Here is a 16,743-nt window from a genome sequence, read left to right as displayed (position 1 = left end):
AGCTACATACTTAGCGCAGTACGTGTTTTCTAAGTAATCCTGTTTGCCACAGGTTTATTGGTCTGAATAAATAATTGTGTGGACACACATCCCGCAAATGTGGGATATGACTGCTCGTATTTAATGGAAATTGTAACAACAATGAGATAATTTAATCTTGTCTAATGGTTATCTCTTTTTTTTTTCCCCATAGTAAATCTGGTAAGAGATTAATTTGTGATCTTAGCACATCTGGAATTACCTCTTCGCAGGTAAAACGCCATGCGGATTTGAAACACCTTATTGGAAAAGGAGGGAAGAATTTACACACTCCCCGTTCGGGGGGGGGGATAAAAAGACGTTCGAGATTTTAGACCTCTCTCACATTTTTCAGAAGCCGTTCGTCGCTAGAGGCAGAGGCACGACGGTAGTGACAGCGCGGGAGCCTGACGGGGCCCCGGCGGAGGTGCCGCAGCCCGGGGGGCGGGAAGGGCCCGGCGGGGGCCCGGCGCCCTTCGGGCGATGCTCGGGGCCCGGGACGGGTTCCCGCCCCGCCGCGGCTCCAGAGGCCCCATTCATTGGCACGGCCGCGGCCTGCCGGCACCGCGGGTGCCCCCCGCGCCCCTCTCCGGGCCCGTTATCAGTTATTATAAATTTATATCGATTCGCCCGTAATGCGGCGGGGGAGAGCGAGGCGCTGCGGCTCTCCCGCGCTCCCACCCCTCCGGTCAGTAGCATCACCGGGAGAGCCGCCGGGCCGGGCCCCTCAGCAGCGCCCGCCGGCAGCCGCCGCCGGTGGCGACGGGACCCGCTGGCCTCAGCGCCGCCGCGCCCCGCGCTCGCCTCATGGCGGCCGCTCCCACCCCCCCGAGCCCCCTCAGCGGGGAGGGGGAGGGAATCCTTCCCCGCCGCACCGGCCAGCGGGTCCTGGAAGGAGCATAGCAGCCCGCCCTCTCACCGCTGGGCCCGCCCGCGGCTCCTCGCGGGCTGGCGCTGCCTGGGTAGCGCTGGCCACCGTCATGGCGAGAGGAAGGGCTGAGCGCCCGCGGCCGGTAGAAACCACCGAGTCGTGGCGCGGCCGTTTGTTCAGGAGCTGCCAGGACCTGGCGGGAGGGGGCGGAGCCCACCGAGCCGGGGGAGGGGAGGCAAGATGGCGGTGGCGGTGGCGCTGCGGTTGAGGTGAGACGCCGCGACCGTCCAGCCCCACCGGAGCCTGCCGCCCGGGCCGCCCCAGCGCCGCGCCGTCGGTAAGGGCAGGGGGCCCGGCGGGGCGGCGCGGGGGGGCAGCGCGGCCCGGTGGGGCAGCGGGGCCTAGCGCCTCCGCTGTGAGGAGGAGGAGGAGGAGGAGGAGGGGGAAGAGGCGGGGGCCCCGGCCATCCCTTCCTCCTCCCTCCTCACCGGGGCGAGAGCCGCTCTCGTCCCCGTGGGGAAGGCGCTGGAGCCGAGGGCGGGGGGTCCTTGGGGGAGCCGCTGGGGGTGTGGGACGTGGGCGGATCAGGTGTGGGCTGGGGCGGGGGGTGCCCGGTGCCCGCGGGGTTTTTTTCTTCATTTACGCTGTTTGTGTGTGGGAAGGTCCGGGGGGTGGCCGTGAGAGATGGCCCTGGCGGGGAAGTTTTTGTAGAAATCCCAGAGCATCGGTGTGTTGGGTGTTCACCCCTGTCCTGTAGGTAGGAGAAGTACAAGTTAAAAAAAAAAATAAAAAATAAAAAAAAAGGGGCCAGTTCTTCAAAATCAGCCACTTGGACGCTCGGCCAGGAGTGCGTTAGTTCTGAAGATGTCCTGCTTTCAGAGCTCGCGTGTTGGAGGTGCATCGCGGCCGCCTGCTCCAGCCCCACGCTGAGGTTGTCAGTGGTGGGGAGTTGTTGCTGATGCTGACGCTGAATTATTCATATAGGACCAGTAAACATCCCCAGCTTCTGTCATCTCTGGGCTGCTGCAGGGCACAATGGAGGTGGCTTTTTCTAGAATTATTTTGACTTGATGGTAAAGAACTTTGTACTTACTGATTTTTCTGTACTTAAAAAAACCTGTGGGTATCACATCGGTTGCAGTTAGACAAGATTCTAGATGGTCCTATGTACTGTTAGCGTTAGACAGGCTCAAGTAAGTAAATAAGTAGGTAGTCTGAACAATCTATTGTTGTCCAAAACCTGTTTCTTCTTGTTTCACAGATATGGTCTTAACAAGTGTTTTCATAGAATCATAGAATAGTTTAGGTTGGAAAAGACCTTTAAGATCATCAAGTCCAACCATTAACCTAACACTGTTATACCTTTTCATGACTGTAAATATTGGTGTAACCTAAAAATAAAGGACAACTTATTACAATGAGAAGGGGATGTCTAGTTCTGAAGACTTGGTTTTGTGGCAGCATTCTTGTATTATGCAGTATTTTTAGGTATAGCACTACAGTTATGAACTGCTGGAGCTTAGGCAGGGATTTTTATGCCAAGCAGTATGATTTGAGGGGAAAAAAACCTGGTGCTATTATAAAAAACATTACTGTTGTGGTAAGCAGTATGGCCATGGGCACAGTGTAAGTGCCTGAATAAGTGGACACATAGCATTGTGTCACTGCACATGAGGACCATGCAGATCTGTTGCAATTTTGCACTGGAATTTTATTCTGCAGAATTTTGTTATTCCTGATTAACTAAACAGCCTTGACATTTGGAAAGGAAGTATGAAATATTTCAAGTGGATTTCTAGTTAGCTGAAATCTAGTGTCTTGTGTTGGGGGATGAAAGACCTTCATGCTTATCCCAAGGATTCAAAAGTTCAGAGGAAACAAGCCAACTACAGTGACCCTTTTTGCGAAAGCATGGTTAATTTTTTCTTGACATCGCTTTTCTATGTGATATAGCATAGGCTGCTAAGGAAAAAAAGTTCTGTTGTGCTTATGTGCAGTATAATTTGCCTATTTGAAATACACTGTTTGATATTGGTCACTAAAATACCTAAACTTGTTACTGAAACATGGGAAAGAGCAGCATTTAGGAATATTCTTTCTAAGAATTATAATGTGCACTTCTTAATGTATGGAGAGGATATTGCAAGTGTTGCTTCCACAAGTGTTACTTCTCTCTAGCTTGTTAGTTATTGTACAAATCAATTAAAAGTAACTCTCCAGATTGAAATTACATGCGCAAAATCAGTGTATTCACTTTTCTACATTGTGCTGCTGCTTATTTATTTTAAATACACTTTACCTCCTACAACCACTCATTTTAGTTGCTCTTTCTGGGCATATGTGTTTTTCATTATGATTTAAAGGGATCTAAAACTCTCAAAAACTGTGGTAGAAGTAGGGACAGACTCTAAAGCTTCCTTTCAATTTCTTCCCTCTAGTCCCCTTTCACAGTTCTTGTGGTTCTCTAACTGCATCTTCCGAGTTATTTAATCTCTTGGTTACAGTATGAGTGAGAGATGCTCACAGGGAAGGGAAACTGACTCTGCTTCAACTGCTGTTAAATGCATAAAAGTAAGGGAAAGAGTCTTCTGTATTAGAGAAAAATATTTTCTTTTTTTCTTTATTATGTTCTTTATATTGGCATTTAACTTACACTTTCAAAGCTCTCAGCCAAAGTTTTGGTGAAATGTTTTATTCCTCTTCTTTTATGCTTGCCTAGAAAATGGCTTTAATGAAGGTTTTCTTGCATGATCAAAAATACTATTCAGAGTTCTAGTGTGCATAACTACTTAAATTTAATATTTTAGCAATTGTTTAAGCTAGAAGGGATCTATGCCTCGTGCAGGTGCAGTGCAACACAGTACAATCCTGAGAACAGACTAGTAACCAGACAGTGGTTTCATAATGCAAACAGACGTTTCCTGGATGCCAGTCTTGAACTCTTCAAGTCATTTATGTTCTTTAGTCAAATCTAAATCAGTGTTTCAGATGACAAACTATTAACTGAATGTGTTACCTTGTATCTCTGCTGTAAATGTTCCAGATAAAAATTCTGACCTATGCAGGACTGCTGTCTGTAAATATTTACTTTGTGCTATTTCTAAATTATGCAAATAGCCAGGAACATGCTGAATATGTCTTCCATTTTAGTTTCTCTCTCCTTCAGTGATTCTCCATCTAGTAATGATGTTTTGTGATGTTCCCTTCCTCTTCCGTGCTAGTTCAGTGTTTATCCGCCATCTGTTAAATGACTACCACAGTCTGGGCCTACTGGGGCTTAAGTTCAGCAGTGAGTTGGTGTGCGTACAGAAAGCTCAATCCTACCTTGGAGCTATGTTTCCTCCCAGTATCCTAAGAGAGATTTCTATGTCCTTGAATAGCTTCGCGTCTAAACCACTTGTGTAATGTTGCCACTCCCAGACTGATTTGATATGCAGTTTTTTTCTTCAGGCTTAAGGAGGATGTTGGTCTATGTGGTTTTGAAGTCAGTGACTTCACCTGCTTATGATTACAAAGGCTATTGCAAAATTAAGATACTGTATTGGTACAAAGATGCATCAGCCATCTCTGAAAAATTCTGTTGTTCATAACTCTCAGCAGTAAAAAAATCAGAAATGAAATCTTTATGCAGACAGACTACCTGGACAAACTGTTGACCACGACTTAAAAATTCTGTGCATGTCGAGTGACTAGGCTTGGGTAAAACTGAAAATGAAAATACATTCACAAAGATGGCGAGGGAGAGAACACCTCTAAATGGAAAAGCATGAGGTAAAGTATAAAATATGCTTAAACTAGTATGATGTCTCTTTTAATACCTCCTCTTGTGCCATACATTCACTTGTGCCTTATGCTGTGCTGCAGGGAAAGTGTATTTGGCTAATTCTCTTTATAGTCTTCATGAAGTCAGAGGCACACTTGTCCCACGAGAGCTGAAAACAGCCGCAGTAGCGTTCCCTCGCTGCAGGGCACAGGCCACACACTCCACGTGGAACATCCGCTGGGCCGTTACTGGTGGGGCTCCTGGGCAGAACATGGGGCTGCTTTGAAAAGCTACGCTCTCCTAAATGGGTTAAAATGCATTCACGTTTCAAGTAAGATGTCTAACAAACGTGAACATAAATCAAGCAGGAAACCTACTGATTCTTGTCCTGTTTGTCAATGTTAGAAAGTTAAGCCTGTGTAAGTTCATTACAAGTTCAAGTGCTGCTCAGCAAACTAGATAGGTATATTATTACAGTCCAGCTGTACTCTTCACCTCATTAATAGTAGTTTTTTGGGGGGAAAAAAAGAGGGGGAATTAGTATAAATAAAAAAAATTATATATACTTGGTTATCCACTGTGGAGTTTTGTCTCAGGTTCATACTCTTCATCTCTTTTTTCTATTTTTATGCTATCTGAGAAGCTGTATTGACGGAGAAGGGGTGTCTGGAAGGTGGGAATTCTCCCATATAATCAGTGTAATTTAATGGTTTAGCTTTCTTGGAATGTTATTCCCAAAACCTTTCTTAATAAATGTGGTCACTTACCTGTTCCATTATAGCCATTATTTCTATAGGTGCTGATGTTTCACTGTGGTCTCAAAGATCAGACTTATGCATATCTAGAACCTTTAAGTTCTGGTTGTTTTGTTTTTTTTCACAGATACAAAAGTTTACTTATACCATGTGTAGTTGAAGATCTCTTCCACTCTGCCTTTTTCTGTGACCTAGAGGCTGTTGCGTGAGCCTCAATTAGGAGTTATATTTTTATATATTGTTGTATTCCCTGTGAAGTAGAACATCTCAAATTGATCATAAATGTAGTGACAATAAACTTTGTTTCCGGAAGACCCTGGTGCATTTCCTGTGGAGTATCTGAATAGACCTAGACATTGCTATTAGGTACAGTAAAAAAAATATTCTTATTTTAACCTTATTGTATTTTTAGCTAAAATCGAGACTTGATTTTATCTGAACCCAGTCAACTGAGGAGAGTGATGAGGCTGACATTTAGTTTGTCCTGAACCCCTCTTAATAGTATGTGGTTTCTCTTACAGTACATTGTAGTTTGTGGAGCTACGGGTTTAGTCAGTATGGAATAGTCAAGTTATATTTCCTTTTCCAAACCAAAGCTGCTTTAAAAAGCTGCCACTACAGATATGCTTTTGATAATGAATGAACTACAGGAAGAGGTTGCAAATTTAAAACTGTGACCGCATAATTTCTTGCATGTTAGATGATGTCAAAAGCAGTTTTACCTGCAGATGGATTAACAGTGAAGGAATAAATTCATGTGCAGTAGCTGTTTTTAAAGTGCCTATGCTTTCAGTCCAAGAGGGAGAAGCAAAACTTATTTTGAAAGAATATTTTATACATAGTGTATGATATTTATGAAGCTTGAGATCATCAGGGTTATTTCTAAATCACAGGTGAAATGGGATGAAATAGGTGAATTTGAGTAAACCTCAGTGAGCTGTTGGACACTGACTCATGAATGAGGATGACTTGCTGAGGAAGATTGTCATACTTCTTATCGCCGCTGTTTGTGTAGCATCTCTTGAACCTCTTGCATGCTACAGACCGGTACATTGGAGGATGCTTGGGTTGGTTTCTGTTTCACCTTATAGTTTTATGAGTGAATTTTGAATGCTTCAGTTGATGTTTTGTAACCAGCTGAATTACCCCTGTGGCAGGGATGGAGTCCTTCAAAAGGGGTGAGGTAGATGTCTGGGGTTTGGGAACTGCTGCAGTTGTCACAGAAAAAAGCTGTCTTCCCTTGTGAATGTGAGACCTCATCTGTGCAGTGTTTGGACTTTGTAGGGTTTGCTTTGGGCATTCAATTCTGTAGTTTTGGTTTCTGGTTTTTGGCTCATGAAAATTTTTTGTGGTGTACATTAACTGCATGCTATTTGTTGTATTGGGACAACCAGGAACAAGAATCTGATGTTGCTGGGAAAACCAAAATATGTTTTAAATGTCTTTAGGAAATAAGCTATCTATTTTTCTGTGATATACTTTTAAAACCAGAAAACCTCATAAGGTTTCTGCCCTTCTTTGGTTTAAATCATTGCTCAGTGGTACTTTTAGTCAAGGAAATGCCTACATCCTTAATTTCCATTTCTGAATGGAGGACTTCCTCCTACCTCTTTTGGATAGTTTTGGTGGTATTGTGACCCTCCTTGGCAGAAGAGAGCTGGACAGGCTCCTTCACAATCAGTAAGTGCTATTCCTCAATAAAACTCAGGAGAGGAGGTTTCCTCCCTCAGGGATTCTCTGTACCCTGGTGTGTGAGCATGTTAACTGGTGAGCGGATGTTGAAAATACGTGCTCTTATTTGAAATGTATGTGCTCAGCACCCCTTTTTTTATTTTTTCCTTTTTTTTTTTATGTGAAGCAACTTCCTAAGATGTTAAGGTAGTCTTAGTTCTTCCTGTTGTGATCCACCATATTAATATAGCAAAGTTGTGTATAGCCTGGGTCTTGATATCTTGTATTAACAACTTTTCTTTAAGCTCATAAATTACAGGAGAGATTAAAATAGAATTTCCTGGAGAGGAGTATCTTGTCAGCTGAATTTGATTGACCCCATTTTGGTAGAGCACAAATTCTATTTGTATTTGTAGTTACCTAGCAGGAGAGGGAGAAACTGTTATTTAAAGATGAAGTGTAACAATGTGATCCTGAGATTTGGCAACAGTTTGGTTGTAAATTGCATATGCAAGTATGCAGCCAATATTCACCTTTTGGAATGGCAACAAAAACCACTTTGAAGTACTCTTTTAATACTTATATAATATTTAGTGTTCCAAAAGCTATTACTTAAGTAGTTTAAGGAGTTGGTATATTATTCTATTAAAATTTGAAGTATAGAATCCTATTTTAATTTTTTAGCTATCTTGATGCAGATGGGAAAGTCTTGCTAGTATGGAGTAAATGTGACATCTTGAATTGACGTCTGTAATGCTCCTTGACTTCTGTCACTGCTGTAATTGGCTAAATTAAAGTATACACTGTGCTTCCATGTCATGTAGAATATGAGTCAGACACTGTATAGCATAATTATGAGTTAATGCTTTGAACATTCAGAAATGAGACGATATCATACACTAGTGGAAATTTCAGGGTGTGAGAAGGTAAAATTCAGATGTTTAGGCTCTTAGCATCTTTTTTCAAATACCCCCATTGCTGTATTTATGGCTTGATTCATATGATGTTAATAATTAATTGAGAGAATGTTATTTCGTGTTGGTAGTAAAACACAGCTTTATAGATGTTAATTTTTTTTACTGTATTTCTAGCAGGGATAGAAATAGCAATTTTTACATCAATAACCTTGTGAGTAGAGGGAGTGCAACTACGCGAGATTAAAGTTCTCAGGAATTTATGGTATATTTTAAATGTCTGTCACAGAAGAAGAAAAGGCATTTGCACATGCAGAATTGTTATGGAAAATTCATCAGTTAGTTGTTCTCAACTTGGAGAAAATAATGTTCACTGTTTCTATTCATTCTAATAGCATATGCCCATATGCTTTCACTACGAGCTTCAGAGTATTCTGCAACATAATACTGAGTGGAAAAAAGGTTAAAAAAAGTGTAGAAGAGGTCCTGGGCTTTGAGGATGATGTCTGTGTTTTGCAAAAATGGGAAGCACAGTATTCTAGAATGTATTTAAATAGCCATTACTTAAATTGTCTTTAATTTCAGCATTGACCTATTAACATTTTTGGCTTGTAGCATGCAAAGAATCTTTCATCTTTTGGGGGGTATGCCCAACAGATTTTCATACTTACAAGCACAGCTATAAGCTTGGATATTGTAGCTGGAATACGCTTCCTTCAATTCTTGTTTTAAAGCACAAAATTATCTTAAATCTGCTCAGGCATCAACATTCTGGTAGGTTCTTGAATGGAAACCCTGTATCTTTCAAGATTGTCCTATCTAATGATCCTGTAGCTAATTTTCTCACCATCCCATGCCGTTCCACAATACTTTGCAGAACTTCATATATTGAGACTTGAAGGGTTAACATAGATCAGTTTGAACCCAAACTTCTTTTGTCACTAAATTTTTTCATTGTTGTTTTTCTGAATAACCGTCAGATGACTGTGTTGATAATTGGACATTAAGGCAGTGACTGAAGGATTAGTAGCTGTTCTTGAAGTGTCTAGTGCTTTTTTAGTTAAGACTTCTAGACTGCTAAGTCAGTCCTAGCTTGTAACGGTACCGTTAATGTTCTGAGCATTGGAGTTTTAGATGGTAAGTAATACTTAGCCTTTCACTGTGTCTATTAGTTTGAATAAATAACTTTTTATGTGGAGGTTGGACCCTTTAAGCTATTTTTAGAAATCTGTCAGAAATGTACATGTTAGTATTTTCTTGTGTGTGGCATATCCCCAAGATGCAAATTTGATGTTTTTGCTTGAGTGCTTGAACAGATTTATGATCATCTGACAAAATAAAAATGCTACTAGGAAGATTTGTTTTGCAAATCTAGCAATGTACTTGAAGGGGTTTACTTATGTGACTCTCAACTTGTAATTTTGTATTATTGTATGCAAGTTGGAGCATTGTGTCTTGAAGGGACAGACACGGGTCTGTAATTCGTGAAATAGTTATCGTGGTTTAATAGGTTGGTCCTGAAATACGGACTGTTCTGTTTTGGTTTTTTCCATGAGATTCTTTCTGTGATTTGACTTTATAAAAAATGTAATGAAACAATTATTCACAAGTATTGTTATCATGCTTTGGATAAAGCCTTTCTAACCACTGCTGAAACAGTCCCTTCACTCTTCATTTTCTTACCAGAGTAAACTTTGAATAAATATCCCTGAATTAATGTTGTGATTCATTGTAGATCCCGTGCGTAAGGCAGAGCCTTCCTTGTTCTGCTGTAGGTTAGTTACATCAGAGCTCAATTTACTAAGGCTGCTGATTTAAAAACAAAATCCCTCAACTCGGTTTAAGCCTTATATGACTGTAATCTAATTCTTTGCACTCTTTATATCACACTTAGTTTGCTCAAAAACAAGATGAGGAAATTTCCCAAAAGGATGTGAAATTTAATTAGCAAATGTTGGTTAAGTACTTCAAGATGGCGTGAAAATTACTCTAAATGCAAAAGTGTTAGCTTCTTTTGTGTATGTGAAGAAAAACAGTCTACCCATGAGACCGGTCTTTTATCTGTAAAGGTGAACGTACGAGTAGGAGAGAGGGTATTGCAGCAAGCAGGGCCGTGGTTCCACAGACAGCAAGTAGGTGACTCCGCCGTCCATCTGGCCTCTTGACCCCTTCCCTTCTGCTGGCGTAAACATCTGTGTGGCCATGTGTTGAATGGTTTTGGGGAACTGGCCTGCTAAAAATAGTCGCAGTTTTTAACCTGCTGTATTTTCCCGAGTGAAGAACTGATTTTCTCGGGCAGTGCTAGCTTTTGCCTGCTTAAAGTGCTGCAAGACTTGAGCCTTATTTCTGCTTCAGTCATGGACTATTTCCTGGGTAGTCTTTGATAAATTTCTTAACCTTTCTGTGACTCATTTTCCCATGTGTATACTGAAGATAGTATGTACTTCCGCTTCTTTCTGAAGCGTTTTGAGATCTGGAGATCAAGAGAGATTGTTCAAATTAGTATTGCTTCATAGAAACCAAATCTGAAATTATGCTATGACTGTTGCCATTGTAATATCCAGTTCTAAATTATTTGTTACTTAGTCAAAATTCTCCACATCTGACAAATGTAAGTGCAAACAGTAGCTTTTAAGGGGAAGTCTGAATTGGATCTGTTCAGTAGTTTGAGCTGGCCAAAGAGAAAAATATCATCATACCTTTAGAAATAAACATTGTTAAATCATTTCCTTGCCTGAGAAGCTCAAATTAACACAGGGCCGAGTATCTCTTCACAGTTCCTGAAACTGTTTCTCTTTTCACTGCTTTTGCTCAGCAAGGTACCTTCAGACTTAACAGTTGCTTTTTGACTCTTTGCTCCTACTTCTCCTGTAATTTTTTTTTTTTTAATATATTATCCATTTGACACTGTTGGGTTTCCCAATCCCTTATGTTTTACCACAGGGTCTGGGAATGTCAGTGAAGTGGGACAGTATAGCGGAATGGACTGGATTCTGAAGTACAAAACAAGAAATATTTCTTTCTGCCCCTTCTAATTGTCAGTATTCAGTGAGACAGACAATTTGCCAGCCTGGTTGGCAGCTGTATGAAAGTATTCACGACCTAACCTTATCTTTGCGAGACATTTAAGACAGAATTCCAAAGTCTATAACAGCTCTTATAAATGTTTATATGAGAAACCTCTGAAATTTGCAGAATAGCTTGAAAAGGTATGAAAATACTTGTCTGAAAAATAGAATCTTACTGTCATTGAACAGAGCTGGAAGTTGATTGCTTCTGTTGTACTTTGTCAAGGGTGCTGAAAATGAAGATGAGCAGCCTCTGTTCTGGCAGAGAAGAGGGAGCCAGTGGAAGGATTGGAGAGGCAGAGAGTTAATAGTGAGGACCTTTAAAGGAGGATTCCAGTTGGATTTGAGTGGAGCTAGATTAAGTTTGTCATGACTAATGGAAGGATGCAGCAGTGAGGAAAGCCCAGATGCAATTGTTTACAGTCTACACACACAGTTACAATTTCATGCAAAACGACTGCCATATTTAAACATAATCTGAATGTATGGAACTTGGAGACGTTACAGCAGGAAGCTGGCATTGCCCTCACTGACCAAGAAATAGATTGATGAAGAATAATCTGTGTCTGCTGGATACATGCGAGCAGATGCTGAAGAGAGAGGCAGATGCTTTTAGATGAAAGGTCATAAGGCTGCCTGCAGAGAAGTGAGAGTTGAAGTCGAGTACTTACATCCACAATTGCAGAATTAAGGTAGTAAGACAGGCAGAGCTGAGCAGAATATTGGTGGTAATTCTATAGGCAAATACTGGCAAAACTCTGTTCCCCCCCACCCCAATATGGCACGGAGTGTAAACAAGCTTATACTGTAGGAAACTGGGAGATATGATGGGGTCTGCAGGGCATGTAGAGAGGTCAAATTAGGAGAATATGCAGGCCCATAGAAATGTCTGTAACAAGAAAAGGCGGCTTAGAGGGAAGGAATATTGTACTTCAGTGTCATTTTACATGTTGTTGTACTACCGTGGTGATTTTGTCTTGAAAGAAATGGGATCCAACGCAGAATCCCTGTCCTTTAGTTCCCTCCCCACCTTGTAATTGCTGATATGTAACCATGTATTTTCATCTACTGTTACCGCCCTTATCTCTTCCTGCTGTTGTGTCAGTTCCCTCGGGGAGGAAAAAGAATGCACCCGCACCATTGATAACTTCATTTTTTCTTTTTTTCCTCTCTTCACTTCCCACCTCTCTTATTGAACACAATTATAACCTCTAATGCTGTTTCTGTTGTCTTCCTCAGGTGGCAGCTTTTCTTTGTTTCACTTTTTTAAAGAAATTATTATGATGCTGCGAACGTGATTGTACTTGCAGTTCTCAGTAGGAAGGCCGTTAGACTGAATGTTTTCATGTGTATTATGTAAAACTTGTAGGTTATGAGATACAGGGTTTGAGTTAACACTGCTGGATGGATGAAGGATGTTCATGCTTGTGTGCCGTGCCCCCCTCTTCTCCCTCATCTTTCCATGTCTAGCACAGAATCTGGAGAGACGGTCAGGAACTCTCATTGCTGTTGGTTGTGAAAGATTCTTGTATCAATAAAGATTTCAAGACCAATAGTCCTAACACAAACCTAACAGTCTGTACACTGAAGTTCTTGTGAATGGGGAAATAGCCTTTATAACATCATACAAAGTGAGTGTGGATTGAACTTTCAGCACCTGGGTTAATGATTAACTTGTGGGTTTGACTGAATATTGAGAAAATAAGGAGAAGATGTAACTTGACAGAGGGAAACTAGAAAGGACCTTGAATTGTGCAGTAGTTGGCCTATTTTTGTGTGTGATTTTTCAAGTGGTTGCTCTCCTGATTCCCTCTGCATCCCCAGATTCTTCAGATCTACCTGACTCAGGTCAGCATGTCAGGGAAGAGAATAAGAACAGGATCAGTATTTATTGATACTTTCTCAGAATCTGGTGTACCTTTCTGGCTCCCTGTGCCTCAGAATGGGTGTCACAGAACTAGAGAAGGTTTGGAAGTGGTTGACAAGGAACAGCCAAGTGGACTAGGATTCTTCAGTGTGGAAAAGATACGGGTGAAGGTATATGATAGAAGTCTACAGAATCACTTGTGCCACAGGAAAAAAAAAAAAAAAAAAAGGAAATAGGTGTTTGGTCTGTTCCAATGCCAAAACTAGAGATATCAAAGGAAGGTAGCAGGTCCAGAGTGAACAAAAGCTAGTGGTTTCTCATGCGAAGTGCTACTAAACTGTAGAAGTTCTTGCAACAAGCAGTTGTGGATGCTGAGGGTTTAGACTAGTTCAGAAAACAGCTGGACAAACCAATGGAAGAGAAAGCCATTAGGAAATCTTAAACGGAAGGGCTCTGACTCAAGGAATCCCTGAGCCACAGCCTGTGTCTCCGGGAGCAATTTGAAGGCTGGAGAGTTTGTTGGGAAAGTACTGGTTTGTGCTCCCTGAATGTCTGCTGCTGGCTACTGTCAGTCACAGCATATTGGGCTACAGGAGCTTTGATCATATCCAGTATTACTGTCTTTATTCCTCACTAAAGTTTTTAAGATGTAGCAGACGTACATATATATAAAATCCAGTTAAGTCATCTTCCACATATTTATGGAGGCTGCATATGAAGCTGGTGAGGTAGCACAAGTTAGGCATCAGCAATTCATCAAACTAAGATTTATACTTTTGTAACCTTAAATTGTTTGAGCATACTTATACTATGGACCCAGTTGTTTATTTAATAATATATGTTCAGCAGCCTGTGATGGGAGTAGTAAACGCTTGATGGAGCTGACAGTTATATGCCATAGTTTTACATGGACTTGCATACAAGTTGAGAGAGAAGAATCAAAGGGTTTTTTTGCTGTGGCTTGGACTTAGGAATACATTTGAGTGTTCAGGTACTATAGCTTGCAACTAACTAGCACAATGTATATTAGCTAAAACTGCTTGCTTTCTGACACTGTTTCTTGATTAAATGGAGTACATATGACTCAGACCTATTAGACAATTACGTAGTTGGTAAAGATGTACTTTAATGAAAGCAGTATGAATGATGAAGTATAATAAATGTTAATGGTGAAGAAGTCTATGTTAGAACTTGTCACTTTGATATGAATTATAGGTACTATAATAGATATATAGGTACTCTAAAGCACACAACTAGGGATCTGTAGTATTGCTTCGAAAGAGAAACTGTAGTTTTTTCTTTAATTTTTCGTATCTGAAAATCAGGTTTAAGAGGTAAATCTGAATTTGTCTCGTTATTCTGATAGTCCAACATGTAAAGCTTTCTTTTTTTGATGGAGAGGTGGGGAAATATCCCCAAACAGAACAGGAATGATAAAATATGTCAGATAAACTTTAAGATCTGTTGGTATAGCTTGCTGTGTCTGATCCTTTCCTGAGCTGCTTTTGTCTATTGACTGTTAATGGAAAATGCAGTTCAGAAGTATAACTTTACATGTGATGTTTGTGAAAGGCTGCAGATTAATGTGCTTTGAAATGAAGCCATCCAGGCAGGGATCAACAGTTACTTTATTTGAAGGTCTGATATGTCTGCTAGGCTCTGGACCAGTGGTTGAGAATTTGCTACAGGTCTCATAGAATTCTGTATTTAATACATAGGCTCCAAGGATTACATGTTTTGAGCTATCAGAGAGAAATATCTTGTGTTTAAAAAATATGTGTTCTGCTCTTTTTGTTAGAGACATAATTGACCTGCTCAAAGCACTGATGGGTGCAGTGTTTAATCAATGTCTTCTGATCTTCAGCAGCTGAAAGTATACACAGCTTCATAGATGCTCAGACTTTGTTAGTGAACTTGTCTGGATTTTTTCAGTATTTAAAATCTTCCCCAAATCAGTATGCATTCAAGTTCACTGTTAATCTGTAGCTGGATAATACAACAGAGGCAAAGTAGTCATTGAATGTCAACTAAGCAGGATTGTTTTAAGGCTTCATAGTATGTTCAGTTTCTGGCATCCCATATGAGACAAACTATGTTGTCAATTGAAGTAGTGGGGTTTTTTTTCTTCGTGACTGCCTTTTTTACTAACTACTTCTGTAAAGCTGCTGTTAGATTGTAAGAGTATTTTAGAGCCTGACTAATACACTGTGGTTTAATGAACTGTAGGTGGCATTGAGTAAAGCAGCCCTAAGACTACCTGAATCTGAAAGCAAGAAACAGTTCATAGAATCCAAAAACTCTGTAGAAGAAATGAAAGTGAACGTCACGTTGTGCTAAAGAAATTTACTGTAAATAAAGAGTCCATCTATAGACTATTATAACCTCTTTAACATCTATTTAAAGCGACTAACTTTTCTTTTAAAAACCTCCTCATTCAACTGGTAACTGGTAAAATGATGTATTCCGACAATATAATCCTCAAATCTTTGTGTAGACAATGCTGACATGTCTCATTTTGAGCCCATTTAAGACCTGTTAACATGTTTCAGACTAGAGTAACCTATTAAATAAATACATCAGGAAAAAGCTTTTACTGGTAATGGTTGTTTTGCTTAGGTGACTATGGCTGTAATGTATTGTGAGTACATCTGGTACTTCAGTGCTTATCAGTGATCTTTTTTCCTTTAGGCGGTTTCCTAGAAACATGATTGCTTGCTGGTCTTGATCTCACAGCTTTGTGAAGACTTCTTCTCTGATAATGTCAAGTTCAGGCTACCCTCCTAACCAAGGAGCATTCAGCACAGAACAGAGTCGTTATCCTACTCACTCTGTCCAGTACACCTTCCCTAGCACCCGACACCAGCAGGTAAGGAGACACGAGGGTTACAAATTTAGCATGGGTATAATTTGGGTGTGTGCTATGCCAAATGGGATGTTTGGGTTTTTTTAAACCAATGTGATAAGAGTTGTTCACATTTGAAAACAGTGGAGTTGCAGACTGATATGCCCAGTTAAAACTGAGTGGGGAAATCTCTATAGTAATGTTGTTTGTGCCTTTGGAGTTTGGCTCTTGCATTAAGGCTGATGGGTCTACTTATTCAAGTATATTGTGTCTTTGAATGAGGGTCTGACTGTGGTGTAACTTCTGGGAAGTATAATCTGTAGCCATGTACTGCTCCTTGGTTCCTTCTGAAGTATTACCTTGAAAGGATATAATTACCTGTTGAATTATGCCTTCCTGCAATGCTGTAGCTGAAATTATTAAAATCCCTGACTACCATTGACTGCAATTTTGGCTTTTTCAAGTTTTTTGCCTTTTTCTTTTTTAGCCCTTCTTTCTTTTTATGTAGACTAGTATTAAAAAATGCTCTATAAAACTGTGAAGGTATCCTAAATAAAACCCTACAGCTTGTCAGCTTGTCAATTTTTCCTATTATTTAACATCTGTAAATCTGCTCAAACTGGCAAAACACTTCTTTAGAAATTGACCTGTCTTAAAGACTGTGCATTGAGAATCTTGTCTCCTCAGTAGGTTGAGTCTTTTTCATTCTTACTTCCTTTGCTTTTTTCTTTTAATGTTGAAAAATCAAATATAAAGAAATGCTCAAAGTGGTAAAGGAAGTGTTTTGCCTGCTGAGGAGAACTGCTGCCAGTGTTGCTTAGGTAAATAGTTGCGGGGTGCTTTGGTTTGGTTTGTTTTCCCCTCCTTCCCCCCCGCCCCCTGAAAGCACTGCATTTTGCTTCTCCAGGGTTATGTATGTATCTACTTTTTTACTTTTTTTTTGACAGAAAACTGAGTTTTATAATTCTGTAGCT

The 16,743-nt window shown here is 40.7% G+C and overlaps 1 protein-coding gene across 3 annotated transcripts in view; it reads left to right on the top strand.

The window, feature by feature from the left end:
- The first annotated feature begins 15,647 nt into the window (after positions 1 to 15,647).
- NCOR1 (nuclear receptor corepressor 1) overlaps positions 15,648 to 16,743 on the top strand; it is a 57,815-nt gene continuing 56,719 nt past the window's right edge. For all 3 annotated transcript variants that reach the window (XM_059829218.1, XM_059829219.1, XM_059829220.1), the window contains exon 1: positions 15,648 to 15,793. In XM_059829218.1, coding sequence (XP_059685201.1) covers positions 15,686 to 15,793 — 108 coding nt within the window. In that variant the 5' untranslated portion in view covers positions 15,648 to 15,685. The remainder of the gene's footprint in view (positions 15,794 to 16,743) is intronic.

The sequence above is a fragment of the Gavia stellata genome, chromosome 25 (assembly GCF_030936135.1).
Source record: "Gavia stellata isolate bGavSte3 chromosome 25, bGavSte3.hap2, whole genome shotgun sequence".
NCBI lineage: Eukaryota > Metazoa > Chordata > Aves > Gaviiformes > Gaviidae > Gavia > Gavia stellata.
The sequence above is the reverse complement of the archived record's forward strand: the minus strand, read 5'-3'. Positions and strand labels throughout refer to the sequence as shown.